General features: G+C 31.0%; 1 protein-coding gene across 2 annotated transcripts in view; it reads left to right on the forward strand.

Moving 5' to 3' along the window:
* Shrm (shroom) overlaps positions 1-19,752 on the forward strand; it is a 1,116,164-nt gene that overhangs the window by 573,795 nt on the left and 522,617 nt on the right. For both annotated transcript variants that reach the window (XM_072540517.1, XM_072540518.1), the window contains exon 8: positions 17,750-17,931. In XM_072540517.1, the coding sequence (XP_072396618.1) occupies positions 17,750-17,931 (182 nt within the window). The remainder of the gene's footprint in view (positions 1-17,749; positions 17,932-19,752) is intronic.

Below are 19,752 nucleotides of genomic sequence, written 5' to 3' on the forward strand. Positions count from 1 at the left end.
CAGGCTATTCTTCTTCGTCCTGGGGCCTTTCTTCCTTCAATTTTACCTTGCAGAATGCATTGGAGTAGCTCGCATCTGCCTTGATTTCACATTATATGTCCCAAGTACTGCAGCTTGATGTTGACCAAATATGCGGTTGTATTCATCCTCCGCAGTACTTCTTTATTGGTGACTTTGTCTGTCCATGGTATCTTCGGGATCCTTCTGTATAACCATAGCTCAAAAGCTGTTTTGATAGAGTTTCCGCCTTCAATGTCTACGTTTCTACTCCGTACAGAAGCACTGAGTACACGTAACATTTATGGAACCTTATTTGTGTTTCTACTTACAAGCGTGTGACATAAAAAATATCAACATACCCGAGTCGATAGCCGTAAAGAGCGGTTTGTTTTGATATTGCTGTCGGTGCGAGTTTGATAGTGATCGCTATTGTGTTATTTTGTGAATTTGTTTAGTGCAAATTAGGCCCATAATTTGGTATTCCAAAAAATCTAAGTATGGAAGAAGATGCTATTGGAGGTCATAGACCGCCCGATGAATTACATTCCGTAAACACGTCTGAAAAAACTAATATTGATGATAACAGGTCTGTAAATACTTTAATTGATTTTGAAAACCGGTATAAACCCAGCGATAAGGCCCCATTCTTTGTATATATTGAACACAAAAATTAAAATATCGGTAGGTTATTTCCAATGAAGGTAGGACATTTTTTATTAAATGATTCGTCTATTAAAAATGATGTACTTGATATAAGAACAGTTGGCATTAATAGGGTAAAAGTTATTTTTAAAACTTATTCTATAGCAAATAAAATAATTAATCATGATTTAATAAATAAAAATGATCTTATAGCTTATATTCCAAAATTTTATACACATAGAAAGGGCATAGTCCGTATGGTAGATACTTTCTTTTCGGAGAATTATTTAAAGGATGCGATAATATCCGAGAGACAAGTGGTAAATGTTCAAAGGATGCAACGAAAAGTAACGAACAACGATGGCACAACTCAATTAGTACCAAGACAAATGATAATTGTAGAATTTTTGGGCAACGAGGTTCCACAAAACATAATAATTAATTTATGCAATTTTTCAGTAGATCCATACATACACCCGGTAGTGCAATGCTATAAATGTCTCAGATATGGTCACTACTCAAAACAATGTAAATCTAAGGACAGTAGATGTAAAAAATGTACAGACACCACCCATACTGTAGAAACTTGTAATGAAAATAATCATTGCATATATTGTAAAACCAACGATCACACCTCGTTGTCTAGAAAATGTCCAATATACGAGAAACAGAAGAAAATCAAAGCAATAATGGCATCAGAAAATATAACATTCATACATAACAACCCAAGTTACGCAAAAATAATAACTAATAATAGATTTTCTATTCTAAATAACACTTCCAATTTTCCCAGTTTACCTACCTCGTCTAACAATGTCCCTAATTTCACGTTAAATAAACCGGTAAGGAAAACTATTCACACATCTACAAATAATAAACGTAAAGCAACTTCTCCACCAATTTTACCCCATACCTCTGCGTCAACTTCTAGCAAAAGACCTACCCCTAAATCTAATCCTATAATACCCAATCCCTACAGGGACGAATTTATTGACTATAAAGAGAAACTTATATTACTTGTCACATCTCATATTAATCAACTTATGTATACCAATAATCAATCTCAACCTATATGCAATTTAGAAAATGAATTAAGAAAACTTATTTCTAATAATTTAGAAGAAACAGGTAATAACACAGAAACGGATAATTTAGCGACGAGTGACAATGAAAGCATTCACTCGTATTATTAATTTCCAAATGCACAGTCAACTTACTCAATCTTCCTTAAATATTTTACAATGGAATTGTAGATCGTTAGTAAGTAATAGGGATAATCTGATAAATTATATTAATAATTCTCATGTAGATATTATAATTTTATCCGAAACTTGGTTGAAAAACCAAATAGACTTTAAATTAAAAGGGTATAATTTTGTTTCAAAATGCCGTGAAGGTGGCTATGGCGGTGTAGGCATTTTCATACTAAAGGGCATTGATTATCAAATAATTAACATTAACTATAATTTTAATACCGGAATAGAAGTGAGTGCAGTCTTACTTAACAAAATTAATATATCTTTTGTGTCTATATATAAACCATCTGACATCAGAGTAGAAAAGACTGATTGGATACATTTATTTGAACAATTCGATTATAATAAAACAGTTTTTTGTGGTGATTTTAATGCCCACCATTACATGTGGGGTCCGATCCCGGATGACCTTAATGGTAGAATATTAGTCGAAAGCATGGATTTTTTCGAATTAGTTTCTCTAAATGACGGAACACCTACTAGAATCGCCGCGAGTGGCAATCATTCTGCCGTTGATTTGACTATCACCTCAGCCTCATTAACAAATCGTATAAACTGGTCAGTATATCCCGACACATTGGGATCCGATCATTTTCCTATTAAAATAGAGCTTAAAATTAATCCTACTTCTTTCCTAATTAATCCATCAACAAAATGGAACGATTGCCGCGCTGACTGGAAGCTATTTCAGACAGATTTAGACAAACAATTATCCACATTTTTATCATCTAATAATCTTTCTAACGATGAGAAGACAGCCCTACTCTTTCAGACTATCTCTCTAGCTGCTTCCAAATCTATGCCCATAAAAAAACCTTTTACTCCCTCAATTCCAAGGCCTTATTGGTGGGATGAGGAATGTACATTCATAATAAAAAAACGATCAGAAGCATTGAAAGCGTATCGAACCCAAAGTAACCATAATAATTACATAAACTATAAAAATATAGCAGCCCAAACCAGACGATTATTTAAAACAAAGAAAAAAAGTAGTTGGATAAATTTTTTAAATAGTCTAAACAAAAGCACACCTCTTTCAAAAATATGGTCAACCGTCAGATCAATTTCCAATAACTATCAGTACAACAAAAAACCTCAACTTTCTGAAAATCTCATTAAACAGATGTTAGACCAACTTGCACCTTCATCTGCCTCTGGTAATGTTGGTAGGATTAAAGAATTTTTTCGTTTTAATACTAGTGTAGATTCCATGTCAAAACCTGTTACTCCTTCAGAACTTGATTTCGCACTAAAAAAAAGCAGAAATACAGCCCCCGGTTTGGACGGTTTTACTTATAAGATATTGGACAAATTGCCGTCAAATGCCAAAGACGTTCTCTTACAAATCTTTAATAGTTGGTGGTTGAAACAAGAATATTGCGATACTTTAAAAAATATTATCATATGCCCTTTACTCAAATTTAACTTAAACCCAGAACTTCCATCATCTTATAGACCCATTTCTCTATTATCATGTGTGACAAAATCCTTTGAAACGCTTATAAAATTTAGATTAGAACATTTTATTGAAAGTAGTTCAGTTTTTCCCTACTCACAGTATGGATTTCGTAGAGGTCGAGGTACCATTGATGCTCTCATACATTTAGTTACGGATATTCAACTCTGTTTTTCAAAAAACGAATTTATGCTATGTTTGTTTCTAGATTTAAAGGGTGCATATGACGTGGTTGATTTGGATATATTATATTCAAAAATGGTGGGGTGTGGTATTGATAAAAGATTATCTGTAAATATAATAAATTTGTATGTGAATAGAAAAATATACTTACGGGACCATAGATATGTATTACACGGTCCAAGAATATTATATAACGGTCTCCCACAAGGCTCAATTCTAAGTCCTTTATTATTTAATGTTTATACTGCAGATCTGCATGGTTTGATGGATGAAAAATGCAAAATAATTCAATATGCAGACGATATATGTTTATATACCAGCTATAAATCCTATGAAGATTGTATGTTGAATCTAAAACTTAGCTTTAGTAACTTAGATAAGTGGGTGAAACAAATGGGTTTTAGTATATCACAAGAAAAATCTTCGATTGTATGTTTCACTAGACGTAGACAAAAAATCACAGGCAAATGCCAGATAGGTGATTATAAATTCCCCTTAGCAGAAGAGTATAAGTATCTAGGCATGATCCTAGATAAAAAACTCTTGTGGTCCAGCCATATAAAGTACGTAAAACAAAAGTGCGAGCGTGGAATTAACCTTCTGCGTTTCGTTTCTAAAAAAAGATGGGGTGCAGATCAAAATATCTCTTTAATGTTTTATAGATCCTACATACGATCCATTCTGGATTACGGCTGTGTTCTTTACGGTTCAACATGCAAAACAAATCTATTAACTCTTGACAGAATACAATTTAAATCAATAAAAATTTGTCTAGGAGCTATGATGTCTTCACCAAACCAAGCAGTTCTAGCAGAAGCCCAGGAACCACCTTTACACATACGTAGGCAAATGTTAGCCAACAAACGTCTAATAACATACAGATCGTTTAATAAAACTATGGTTCACAAAATAGGTTTACTTTTGACAGAAAATTTAACAAATTCTTATTGGAGAATAAAAAATTCTCCTCCTCTTGCAGAATCTTTTATTGATACGAATTCATTTCAATCTTATATATTACAGCTCCCAAAATTTCCTTTTTACATACAAGACTTTGAAGTTCTGATAGACAAACCAACCATTATAATGCCCTCTTATTCAGACTTGCCAATTTTAACTAATATGATATTTAAATCCATACTAAGCAAATTAGGGGAAGATTTAACAATAATTTATACGGATGGTTCAAAAACTGTTGAAAGTACTAGTTTCGCTTTTTTTGTTTCAAACAGCAATTATGTTGAGAAATATCGAATTCCTGAATGTTGTTCTATTTTTACAGCCGAGGCTGCTGCTATACAGAAAGCACTAACTTGGTGTGTCACTAATTATTGTGAGAACATCGTAATAGTATCAGATTCTCAGGCAGTATTACAAGCTATTCGTAGACATCCATTGGATAGTTTTCAAAACTCCATTATACTTGATATCAAAAAATTATTACATGATCTAAAATTCACAAAAAAAAACAGTTACTTTACTCTGGGTTAAAGGACATAATGGAGTAATTGGAAACGAATTAGTGGATGGTATGGCAAAAAATACATCTGAGATATCAGAAATTACAAATTTTTACTACTTTAAAGATCTTTTTTCTATTATCAGGAGTATTGGCAGGGAAAGATGGATGTCAAAATATAAAGAGGTTCAGAAGACTTCAAGAAACCATTACTTTTCTATTCATCCATGCTTACCAAAAAATATTACCCATTTTAATTTTAACTATAATAAAGTACATTCTTCGTTAATAACCCGGTTAAAACTTAACCATGGCCTCTTTCCAGACCATCTGCATAGGATTGGAATCTATGAATCCCCTTTCTGTCCTTGTGATGGTAAATCTGTCGGAGATTTGAACCACTTATTTTTCGATTGTCCTAATTATAGGGAACAGACTCGAAGCCTATATCTAGATTTAATTGATCTCAATATTAGCCTACCAGTTAACATCAGCAATCTGTTATCTTATTCTGACAAATCTATATATAATATTCTAATCAAGTTTATAAACGATTCTAAAATAAAAATTTAAACATCCTTATAACAATTTTCTGTGGCAAAAAGATTTTTTGTCTAATGCCATCTCTCTCTCTCACACACACAAAAAATATCAAAGTTAATATAAATGTAAAAATAAAGCTAAAAAGTCCCCTATTCAAACTGTTTTTTAATAAAAAATTTAATATGTTAAAGTTTTTTTAATATACCCTAAAACTGAAGGCGCAAAGAATCGATTGCAAGTTACAAAATACTTGTAGAGTCATACTGTTTGGACAAGTACAGTTGTTTAAATAATCGCTTTCTGTGATAAACAAATTGAATAAATTGTAAAATATTTTTTTTGATCTGCTTGATATTTAGCACACTTTAATAACTCATCAATTGCCATAATTTCAAGTAGCTATATCCTGTCGTTAGGCAAAAACGAAGTTATTAACATTTATAAATTACTACAAACATAATATCTTAGAATTTACGGTTTTTTGGAATTATCTCAATTATTTATGTATTTTAATTTGGTATTTCTCTACATAAAAAACTTTTTATGCTCTACAACTTTTATTTGAATTATTTTTCTTTAGAATGTATACAAAACGTTTTATAAGCAAAAAAATATTTTTTTTACTTTTTAAGATTGTTCAAAAAAACAAAGCAAAATCAACTGTACCGGAATTTTTCGTCGGCTACCCATCATACTATTTAGAATTTAAATTTCTGTATAAGATTTTTTTAAACTATTTAGCGAGGTTCCGTGAACTACTTTCTTATGGCATGGTCAAAGTCAAATATTATTTTTTTGTGTGATTAAGCCACAATTATTGGTCGGTATTGAGATGAAAATTACATTTTTAGTTAACTAATATTTAACGATACGATTTTCACTATTTAACCTTGTTTATTGTACAAATTATGTAAAAATGTGTATACACATTTTGTATAAAAAACGTTTTTTGAGAACGTTTTCCGGAAAGGAAATCAAAATGTCAAACCTTAATAATTAATTAAAAATGTGATTCTCATCACAATCACAACCAATATTTTTGACCTAATCCCATAAAAACCTAATATTTATCTTAAACTATTCACTGATAGCTTAGATTAAACAGCTTGGAAATTGAAATATGTAAAATATTCCCCTACACAACTCTCTGGGAAAAAATATCTAAATTGAATAAATATAACAACTGAACGTTAATATAAAAAACCTGTTGGTTGACCCCAGCCGGCTGTATCGAGTATTGCATTCATACGAACTGAAAAACGAGAATCCATCACATAGTTAAAAAATAGAACCCCCATGAAAAAGATACAGTAGAGTATGACTACTTTTGTACTCTAGCACTATGGTAAGAAGAAGTTAAAAATCTAAATACCTCCATAATTATATTACTGAAAAGTTAATAAAAACTTCTGTTCGTTAGCGGCAAGAGAAAGCGTATATCAGAATGTATTATGAAAAATTTTGTTAATATTATAGTATGTAATATAATATAATGACAAGAATACTTTTATATCGTTGCTTATGGCATATTATTGAAGCGAAGCTTCTATATTGGCATTGCATTACTTTTTCTCTCTACAGTAAAATGCTGAGGTGAGCGTCACGGAACTAGCGCCACAAGATGGCGTCGTGTAGGGTAGCTTCATAGATAAGCGGCTCTTGACATCGATTCACTACTCTTGATCAATTCGTTTTTAGTAATCATATATTTACTCTAAAAATAGTAATAAAATATAGACTTTAAATGAGAAGTAAAAATTAAAAGAATAATACCTATGTCACTAAAAGATTTGATTCGTAACGATTATCAAAATATAATAAAAGTCATAAATGTCATCCGATTAATAACTGCATTAAATCATCTGTCTAATTTTTTTTATAATTTTCGTTTTAAAATAATATCATATAATACAATAAAATACTAAACACTTTGCTTTCAAAACTTCCACAAAATTAATTGTATCTTATCACTACAGCTGTTTCGGCAGAGTGCCTTTTTCAAGTCTCAAATTTCTCGAATCCATCAATCATCCATTGTATTTCTTATCAAGATTTTGAAGCAGCTGTGCTCCATTAGTCCATTTTTGTTGCTTTTTGTCACTGTTTCTCTTTTCTCTTTTTTCGTCATCATTACGTAGCGCTACAACACTGGGTAGGTCTTCGCTAACTACAACTTTTTTCCAATATGATCGATTTTCCACGAATCTGCAATCAAATGAGATGTTAATTTTTTAAGATATGATTGGATGTTTTCTCTCCATGGCATACTGAGACGCCAAGTGGCATTCTTCTGTGCTAACTTCCTTCCATACCAGTTTTACAAGTTTGACATCTTGGCGTCTATGCATGTGTCCGATCTACCTTAAGCGATTTATTTTCCTGAACAATATCGTTATAAGAGCCTTTATTCAGTATGTATTCTTATTCTATACGAATTTGTAGCGATATGATAATGAGGTTAAAAAATTTTTCTTACTATTTTTCTTTCAAATATTTGGAGTTCCTCCTTATTTGTTTTAGTCATGATTCGCATCCATGTATTAAAATAGGTCTGAAGTTTGAATTATGCTCTGTATTTCTTTAGTGAAATTATTATTAACCGTGATTATTGATCCAAGATATTTAAAATGTTCCATACTTTCGAAATTGTAGTTGTTGACTTTAATATTTTATCTAGATGTATTGAATTGCTCTCTTCTGTTGATTTGCTTGTATTTGGTTTTCATTTTGTTGATTTTAAGTGAAACATTTTTCGTGCTCTCTTCACTTTGTTGAAGATGTCGTTTGCGGACGGAAGAGAGTTTCTTATGAGATCAATATCATTAGCATATGCTAGGAGTACTTTGTACCTTGGGCACTTAATGGATTGCATTTTATATAGGCATTATTTCTATTTTATTAAGCTGTTCATTAATTTTTTTAATATTTGAATCGAGAATCTGTATTTTATTCGACTGTTTTATAATACAGAGTTTCTTGGCGGCTATTTTCATTTCTGTTTTTTTTTTGTTTCGCGTATCATTATTACATGGACATTATATGGATATTGAAATAGGGAACCCGGTGGTATATACATGATATTTCCATAACCAACGTTCGAAAATTTGTCTTACTGTAAAGTCATGACGATTTTACTAGGAAATATAGTGCTGTTTAATAATAATAAAGTTCAAGCAACAATTCCTATATGCATTAACTTGGTATTGATATCTCTGTCCCCGATACCAAATAGCAGTTCCGAAAACATTAAAACTACTACACTCATGCTTCCTATTATCCAACGATTAGCCAGTCCAGGACTATACGCCTTATTATGGTACTGATATTGCTGCTGCTCCTCATAAGTGAATATAATATGCAAGGAAGGTTTTGGCAATTTAATAGGATTTTGTATGTTAAAATATTATTTCTCCGAGAAACTAAAAAATATTTGCTATCCGGATTTAATCTATAGATATAATATTAGAATGATATAGAATTAGCAGCAAAAAAAAATAGTCAATAATAAGAAAACCAAATAAATGTTCTTTAACATACAAAAGAGAGGATGTAAAGTGGGGCATAACGTAACAATAAACCCATATAATTTTAAAAGATTGCAGTGTTTTAGGTATCGTAGATAACGTTGTCACATAAGAAATACAATTGAATATTCAGGTAGCTAACTGATGTATATATAACGCTCATAATACTTTTAAATCCAGAAGTCTATTACGAATCCCTAAAATCAGGATATATAAAACAGTTATTAAACCAGTGCTGTTGACTGAATATGTGACGAGAATGCTGACAAAGCAATGTAAGTAAAACTCAGGTATTAATTAGATCAGGATTACTAGAAAAGCCATCAGAAGTATTTTCTGACTTACAAAGGTCCGAATACTAATCAATACCGAACCGGAACAAATGCCAAGGTCAAACAGATATATAAAGGTAGCAACGTCGTACAAGAAACTAAATCTCAAAGCCAAAGTTGTGCTGGCTACATCTAAAGGCTCTCTAATAACTGCATTGTCAAGTTAAACTGGGAGAATGCCCAAAAAGAAAAAAATGCCTTTAGGACGTCCACGAATGAAGGAAGGAGGTAACATATGGTCAGATTTAGGAATAATGAGATTACCTACCGACCCATCATATTTGCCGACACACAACACGTGCCTGTACAACCACCTGTTATCCTTATCTGTTGGGATCTATTAAATCAATTACATGTAATCAAACGAACTAGGCTTAAAAAAGTTATCCCCGGAAAGGTACTTCAGAAATATTATGTATATATACATTTTTAAAACATTATTTACGTGGCTGAGTTTTCAATAGGAATGAGGAGACAAAAAGAAGAAAAGCAAATAGAACCTTGTTGCGTGCTGACTATACTATCACGATGACCTTTATATAACATATAGAGAGAAAGGAAGAAGAATGTCTGTGTATAATCTAAAACTCACTGGTTTTCTCCTTTCGAATTGGGTATTACCATAAAAAGTATGCCTTCTAAAAATACAAAAAGTAGTTATTCCTAACTCACTTACAAAAGGTGAATGAATCAGCATAAAAACACAGCTATTTTTATCCATAATAAAATCCATATTTATACCGGTATCTCAGAAAAGAATAATGTTTGTATAACAAAACACAGTCATATTTTGAGATAAAATCTTCAATTCAGAGATTGGACATTCTTAATGTTAAGAATGGCCTGTTCTTGAGGCCTGTTTATGCTTTATAGGTTTAGAAAGCACTGAGCACACAAATATTTATTCTTTTATGTACTAGGTTGTGAAATAAGTATACTCAAAACAAATAAATATTGTAACGTTTTTAAATAAAACGAGCGGTTCGAATTTATATAAATATATTTATTTATAAGTTTACACCACGAAAATATCTTATCAACTAACTTAACTCATAGAAGGTATGCTTATATATAAAAGTTATTATGTACTAGAATATTCTGACGTAGTCCACCTCTAATTCGTCTCATCGTTTGTCGGGTCGAACTCTACAGCGGTCGACAGTTCCCGTTGCTTCTAGAAGGACAGATCATCCTCGTCCCGGGCTGCAACCGTTATATGGGCTACGTAGAATGCATGTTCGTAACAATATTATCTACCAAGTATTCTACTCCAGTTTAATATCAATGCATCAGATATTATAAAAATTTTGTCATAGTTGTAAATTAATAAGAGATAAAACCAAATGTAGAGCACATAGTAAAATCTAAATATCGTAGAATAAGATATTCAGATAGTATCGAGCGAGAACATTATTGATGAGGAAAAGGGAGACCCATCGCTGAGAAAGTGAGAAAACAATTGCCAAAAGGAAAGGGTACTTTGTAATAAAGCACCCGTATTCTAAAGCATAAGATGTCTTTTCCTACTCTTTTAGTAAGTGATGGATTCGACCGTTACTTGATGGAAATTCATTTTATCTGACAATAAAACAGGTATGAGTTTACACGTTATAGTCTGTAACTGAATAAGTTGAGGAGGGGGCAACTGTTTGTCTCAAGTTGGTCATTCAGAATTATGTCTGTATTTTTTAATTTGCTGATTTCCATAGATTCTAATGTCCATAGAGGATGTCTGAAGATACCTTAAGGCCTTTATTTTAAATATACATTTTTAGTAATGAAAATACGTAAAGAGAACCTGGAATATATATGTAACCTTTGATCTTTGGGATAAACCCATCTCCTGAACAATGGCGCCAAAATATTTAGTTAAAATTTTGTACACTTATTTTAACCGTTTATGTCCTTATTTTCCATATATGAGTTGTGACCGATATTACAAACTCATTTACTTTTCACAAAGAGACTCTATATTAACTACAGTTATTACTATACAAATCTCTATACTATATTAAGTACGGTGATTACTATACATATCTGATTCGAAATATCGTCGAAAAGTAACAGTATGTAAAATTTAAATTTTTAATGAAAAGTTAAAGGTTAGCCATTTCTTATGGGTTCAAAAGAGAAGGCTTTACGAAAATTTAAGTACTAATAAGATCACGCAGTCTGGCATACCCTGGGTAATGAATAATTAATTAATCGGCTAATCACCCGTTCAATATGATTCTTGTCAAATCGGTCCTTTTTAGGACCAGCTATTCTAATTATATCTATAAATATTAAGGGCATATCTAGAGATAAAAACACTTTACTTTACTTAACTTTATCAGACATATGCGCTTAGCACAAATGTGACGTATTTCTAGTGCAGGAAACACATAGAGGGCCAAACCTAGGGTATTTGCTAATAATCTGATCGCTGAAAACCACATAATAAATGTGAAAGTGCTATCTCTGCCAGCATAGTAGCAAAGAAAAACTTAAAATGAGAGAGGACAAGGCCAGTCATCTGAGGGAACCTTTTAACGATGAGCTTGGATCCACTATCTACGTATATAATGAACAATATTACGGTTCCTGAAGATCTGAGCACAAAGCTAATTATAAAATTTGGAACAAAAACACAACAATTACTGATATCCAAAGTCTACAGACAAGCAAAGCAAAGCCAAAGTTGTTGCTTTGCTTAAACCTGGCAAAAACTCCAACGGCCACAAAAGCTATCAGTTAATATATTTATTTTGTCAGCTATATAAAATACTTCTGCACATAATCCTTAATATAATTTTACCGATAATAAGGGAGAAACTCAAAATTAAAAGACAAAAGTGGCTATAGACAGGGAAAATCATGTACGTCACAAATACTTAATCTTGCCCAACACAGATAGATATCGGGTATGAGGAGTGGTATTTGTCAATCTAAATGCCGCTTACTCCACCCCAAATAAGAGGGCATTTTTTCAAAATATATGTGATATCCCCTTAGGTAATAAACTTACTTGTATTATCCGCGTATGCCTACACAACAGAAGATTTTTAGTATCACTTAATGGTAAGAATAGTAGATGGAGAACGCAGAGGAACGTTCTTCTTTGGGGTAGCATAATGACACCTACACTGTATAACATCTACACAAACCATCAATCCATACCAGTAAATACTAGGACTTTTATTATGTAGACGATACATCTATTGTTGCACAACCAAAAACTTTTGTTGCTGAAGTGGAGAAAAATCGAAAGCATGCCTGAAACACAATAAAAATAGACTATAAATCAATTTTAATCCAAACCCCAGAAAAACCCAGGTGTGCTCCTTTAATGTCCCTAACAGAGACGCTTTCACAAATCTGAACATCCAATAGTGTCATGGAATCCTTAAACTCTGGACTTGCTATAAATACCTTGAAGATAGATTGTATCACACTTGGTCATTCACAAAACTTTGTTTAAAACTAAAAGGCAAACTGAGGACCAGAAATAATATTCTCCGCAAACTTGTCAGCTAAAAATGAGAAACACATCCTTCCACTCTTAAAACGTAGACGCTTGCACTCTATGCTTCTGCTACCGAATATACCTTGCCAGTATGGATGACACCAACATATACTTAACACGTAGATTTAGCTATAAATTAGTCAGCCAAATTCAGCGAATATTAAGTAGCTAAAGAACGAAAGAAACAAAGTCTAGATTCGCAACATCCACTCCCCGAATACCAGCCCATTTTATAACTAAAATCGAGAAAACACTGGCTAGATCAACACATCTGCAAGATATACCAAAAAAAAGCTGCTCCTCGCCATCTGAATCCTCGAGAGGAACTTCCTAATGGTAGTTATTTTCCTAAAATCTTCCAGGAGGACTCTTACCTGCAAACACCGGTTAACTTGTGTGAATGTGGGGTGGTACAAGATTCATCACACCTTCTTAGTTGACTTTTCCATTCAAATCGCTCTTTTCTGAAGTGACAAGGTTTAATTATTTGAACTGAACATATAAAGTACAGTCAGTAAGCTATTGCTTATAAAAATCATTGCAAATTTGACACTAGCTTCACTTTTATTGATTACATATTACCCCAAAATAGAAGATAAAACATTCAGAAGTGTGTAATATTGGGGAAGTGGTATATTCTTGTTAGATAAATTAAGCATTCTTCTTTTGTATCTATAAAGCTATTTTTTGAGAAGCACGTACCTACCAACAACAGGTATTTGGTAGTATATATACTGTAATGCGTATGAATGATAAAAAAAAATAAGGAGTCAGTATGAACCGTTCAGAATATACCCTGGAAATATACTAAGAGCTTACTTAAACCGATATACTTATATATGGTTCCAATATACAGTGAAAAAGATCTAAACGACGCCTATAATAACACGTGAACTAAGCGATATACATTCATGATACAGGAGTACTTATGGGCTCCACAAAATTTTTAAAAATTATGAAACTATGCATGTTAACGAATCGACAGAGCCAATATTATTATGGAATGGTCAAGTACGCTCCATATATCGATGAACCTCAATTTTAACATGGGCGGAGTCCACTTTATGCCGTGGATATATATATATATATATATATATATATATATATATATATATATATATATATATATATATATATATATATATATACATCCCGCTATCATTTTGAACTCTTTTCACGTTGCAGTAATTTAGCATCACCAAGAAATCTATCATTTTCTAAATATAAGTCGTGTATATTCGTTTAGTGTATCTTTTTAGTCTTGACACCATTGTCGGTTTTTAAATACTTCGATTTTTTTATATATTTAATTTGTTACACTTAACAGTCATTTTAACCTCTATACGTAAAATCATTGTTTTTTGTATCAATGCAGTTTCGAAAGATGTTGCCAATATATATATATATATATATATATATATATATATATATATATATATATATATATATATATATATATATATATATATATATATATATATATATATATATATATATATATATATTGCCCTATATTTATAAACACGGTAGGTACATAATATCGATCGGTTTGGGTTGAGTTCAAAGAACGAAATAAAACTCCACTGACCGGTTAGCAGGCTGGATTCTTGAACTGAATAGGTATATTTTCATTTAGATGCATATTAAATTTAGTAGGTACTTTTTTTATAGAGAATTGTGGTAAAGTTTATTACATTTTTCCATTAAAATAATAAATAACTATATAAACGTATAATTTTTTATTTATAATTATAAAATTTGTAATATTGTTTCCAAAGTTAAAAATTCGTATAGAAGAATATAAAAAATAATAAAAAACTTACACTTTTTACATTAGAATGAATAACTGAAAATAATTTGCAGCATCTAGTTTTTCGTAAAACAGTTTTTGAAAAATTTTGAGGTAAATGGTTAACTACCGGTTTTTTAATAGGTAGATACTTGGGATTTGGTCCTTAAAGACTCTCAATGGCCAAAAGTTGAAAATCGCAAAGGGACATCTTCTTTTGATATCTACTGTTATATAGGAAATATGCATTCAGCAAGATAAGCTGAAAAATATGCACTTTTAACTTTTTGTACCACCTTAGACTCTTATGTTCGCATGAATAGTAGTTCAGCATTTGTTCACTTAAGTCTACCACATTTATATTTATTATATTGAGCAATTAACTTAGGTTTCTCTGATACCAATCCTCTTCTTGACCTAATTCTAACCACCTGATAACCAAATTCTGAATATATCATGTATATGTCTCGTTTATCTTTGCACTTGGTTACACATATTCCTTCTGGACTGTAAATACTGACCACTTCACGTTTTTTAAGTTTCTTTGACAAGTAAGGATTGTCTATTTGGTTATTTCTTAATCTGGGCTATGAGCAATTGTCTAGTCAAGTCAACACTATTATAGAAGTTACCCGTACTTTTCCAGTAGTAATTCAGACGGTTCATCTTAATTGTCCCCATATGGAACATAAGCCCGAGAAAAGTCTTAAATTCTATTTGTGTTGTCTCTTTCCAGTCACTTCCACCATTCATTTAATCTATATCGTCCTCGCCAGATGCTTCTAACAATGATTGTAATTCGGCAGTGGTCAATCTACGTTTATGTTCACATCTAGCTTTTTTAGATGTCGAAGGCATATTATTTACATCCATTTTTTTTATAAATACTATAACTCACTTTTACGGAGGTAATTAACAATAAAAACGTTCTACTAGAAACTATCATTTATTACGACTTCCCATACTATAATACGTTTTTACTCAATAATAGTTCCTGTATAAGTAAAATTGTTTTTTAATGTGCTTCATTGAAGCACACTAGACATTTTGCAGTTTTGCCATCACATTCTTCACAGTATGTTTTAACTTTTTTAACTTTTCTATCGGCCTTTCTACTAGTCATGCTTCTTCTTAAAATTTTGTAACATCTTGTACACTTTCTTCTCTTTTTATTATCTACATCGCAATATTTTATTATTAATAGTTAGTTATTAACAACAAAAAATATAATAAACAGAAACGAGTGTCTTTCTGACATAAATCAAACATCAACATAATCAATGTCATAATGAATTTGTACAAAATTAAATAAAATTAAAATATTGTACTTACATAACTATATAATTTTAATAAGTTAAGTTTTAATGTTTTGTAAATTTGAAAATTTAATGGATTAACCTCATGTTGTAAGTTTTTATACTAGTTTTATACAATGCTATTTAATTCTAATTTCATTGTATTTACTGATACCATATTTTAGCATATCCTGAAGAAGCAAATAAATTTTGCGAAAGCTTGATAAAGAACAAAGAGTTTCACTTTCCTGCCCTATTAATGACTGCAACCTCAAAATAAAACTTTATATTATATATATATATATATATATATATATATATATATATATATATATATATATATATATATATCCTATACAACCTTATATAAAAGTAATGTTGTTTATGAAATACCGTGTCTAGGATGTCAAAATAGCTACATTGGCCAAACATCACAATGGCTAAAACAACGCATCACACAACATAAAAGTGATTGCCGCTTGGGAAAAAAAACTTGCGCAGTAGTTGAGTACGATGAAAACACTGGTCATATGCTAGACTATAACAAAGCTCACATTTTGGCACATACTGATAACTACAAGCCAGATACATATTCACTAAAATGAAGAGAGTGTTCTGCGGAAGAGATTTGTGCCTTGAAATGAAACTTCACCTGATGAGATGTTACGTACTTTCTGTGCTGTTCTACGGAATGGAGTCATGGACGTTGAAAAAGATTGATACCAAAAAATTAGAGGCATTTGACATTTGAACTGTGGATGTATCGCAGAATCCTGAGAATATCATGGACCGAGAGAGTCACAAATGTCGAGGTCTTGAGAAGAATGAATAAAGAAAAGGAAGTCATATTTACGATCAAAAAACGAAAACTGCAATACTTGGGACACATTACAAGAGGCGAAAGATATGAACTGCTTCGAATAATTATGCAAGGGAAAATAGCAGGAAAAAGGTCCATAGGAAGAAGACGAAACTCTTGGCTAAAGAATCTACGGGAATGGTATAGCTGTAGCAGCAACGAATTGTTTCGGTCAGCAGTTTCGAAAATACGTATAGCCCTGATGATCGCCAACCTTCGGAACGAAGATGGCACTTGAAGAAGAAAGAAGATAACTACAAAAGTAGATTATTTCTTGAGATGTATTACATTAACAAAAATAAAAAACACTTTAAATTATAAAACGGACACTGGACAGTTAAGTAACATGTATTGTAATATATTGAACAAAATTTATAAATATTCAAAATAGACAACATTCACCTTAATAACAACTAACCTTAATAATTCATCAAAGAAATATCATTCTTCTAACGTTTCTTTTATTGTTATTTTTATTTTTAAATTTGAAGTAATTTTAATTCTTTATCGTATTGCTGTAACGAACGTGCTTACGACAATTTAATCTTGACATTCAATATTTCAAATAGTTCAATGTCAGTTTTTATTTTCGAAATCTTTTAATTTCTGTGAGTGTTTTTAAATGTATTTGTATGCCATTTTTTGTAATGTTCAAATTGTTTCAGTTTAGTCCTGAGGAACGTATCAAATAAATAGCGAAATATTGAGTATCTTAGAAAAAAGAAAGATTTTCATTACAGACCACTTTACCCGATAATTCCAACGTATTTATATATATATATATATATATATATATATATATATATACATATACATATATATATATATATATATATATATATATATATATATATATATATATATATATATATATATATATATATATATTTATTTTGTCTGTTTTAGGTATCCAAGTACTCAAAAACTGAAACTACATGGAGCTGTATCAGTTAGCCAAAAGGTTACTGGTCTCTCAGAGCAATATAGACCTAAACCTTTAAGTCCACATAAGAAAATTGATAGCAACCTACTTCCAGTATATACAGATGCTCATCTAATACCAAGGGCTTTGATAACTGAAAGTTCTAGTAAGTAAAAATCAAACACATAAAATTGCAATAAAAATAATACTTTGTGTTATTTTAATACTTTATGCTTATTATTATATTCTGAGATATTTCAAAGTATATTATTACATTAACTTAAAGAAGCTGGTAGTATTATAAACGTATACATATTTTTTACTTGAAAAATAAATTATATATATGACCTTGAAAGCTGCTTTTAGTATGAAAATTAAATTTTTAAATAAAATTTCTGTATGACAATTTTTATTTTTTTCCCAAATACTGTATTTGGCTTCAATTGTGGCTTACTCCCATTAAAATAGTAATTACTTCAAAATGCCACAAGGAAATAGCTTCAGAATAATTAATACTGTATGATATAAATATAGTATAGAATATGTATTTTAAATATTTCTTTTTTTATTGTTTTAAGCTAATAATACTAAAAGTGATAATTTTACATTTTACCTCACAAATCTTAATACGACATAACTTCTGGAGATTTTAGCTCACTATATAAACAAATAATAAATATATAAGGTGGACTCCGTTCACCTACTTACCTACAAAACTTAATCAGCCTGATCTTTCTTCTGGTCGAAGGTATAATAATTATTGAATATAATAAACAAACATTCAGAGGTATTGATATATCAGGAAACTTATTAGGAGTCGAGAAATAAAATTCATTGATAAAACAAAACAAAATATATTCAATTCCACTATGATATAGGCAGCTGAATGTACACATATGTGAAAAAATGCACCATCAAATATTGAATGGTGGTATACATATAACAATAAATAGTATTAAAATTAGGAAATACCTTTACAAATGAAGTATAATAAAATTAGGCTTCTTCTTCTTCTTCTAATGGCGCTACAACCCTTTGTGAGTCTTGGCCTGCTTAACAATGTTCTTCCATTCTGCCCTGTCGGATACTTTCCTTCGCCACTACCTGATGTTCATTTTTTTAAGATCCTCTCTACGTCGTCTATCCATCTTTTACGGGGCCTTCCTCTTGTTCTGTTTCCTTGGGGCTTCCATCTCTGGACTACTTTTACAGCTCGATTATCTGGCATTCTTTCTAGGTGACCAAGCCAGTTTAGTCTTTGTGATTTTACAAATCTGACAATATCTGCGCTCTGCATTAGTTCATCCAGCTCGTGGTTCATTTTAATTCTCCACGAACTATCGCTGCATTGGGTTGGTCCAAATATCTTCCTTATATCTTCCAAATATATAAAATTAGGCACAAATTAAATTATCAGCAAAGAGAGCTTGATAATATTTAAGAAAATTCAACTAATGTTGATATAAATCTCTCTTTGCTGTTTATGGGCTTATCTCGAGATAATGGGTTAAAAATGTATAACAATTATAACAAATAACAAAATGATTAAATTTAAATTCTAAAGAATAGAAAAAGGTTTCAAGAATTCTGTATTATACAAATAAACCACCCGCACTTGGTTTCAAGATAATTATCTATATCGCACTGTTGCTTAATGATTAACTGAGAATTAAAATTAAATATTCGTAATTTAGAAGTTCTTAATAGCTGATTCAAAGTTCGTATGAAAATATTAAATGTTCCTTGATTCAATGTTAACTCAGTAGTTAACCTTAAGTACAGGAGAAGAAATAGTCGACGGAGATTCGCCCAGATAGTTGAAGATAAAATGATTATGACAACTTACGATAAGTCTTGATGACTGCTGCACTCTTCAATGAAGCTAAATACTTTACTTGTATTAAACACTGAAGTTAATTAACTTAAAGGTAGTTTATACCAATCTTTAATCTAATATGGTATTAGATTAAGAACTGAAACATTTAAG

Source organism: Diabrotica undecimpunctata, chromosome 8 (assembly GCF_040954645.1).
Source record: "Diabrotica undecimpunctata isolate CICGRU chromosome 8, icDiaUnde3, whole genome shotgun sequence".
Classification (NCBI taxonomy): Eukaryota; Metazoa; Arthropoda; class Insecta; order Coleoptera; family Chrysomelidae; genus Diabrotica; species Diabrotica undecimpunctata.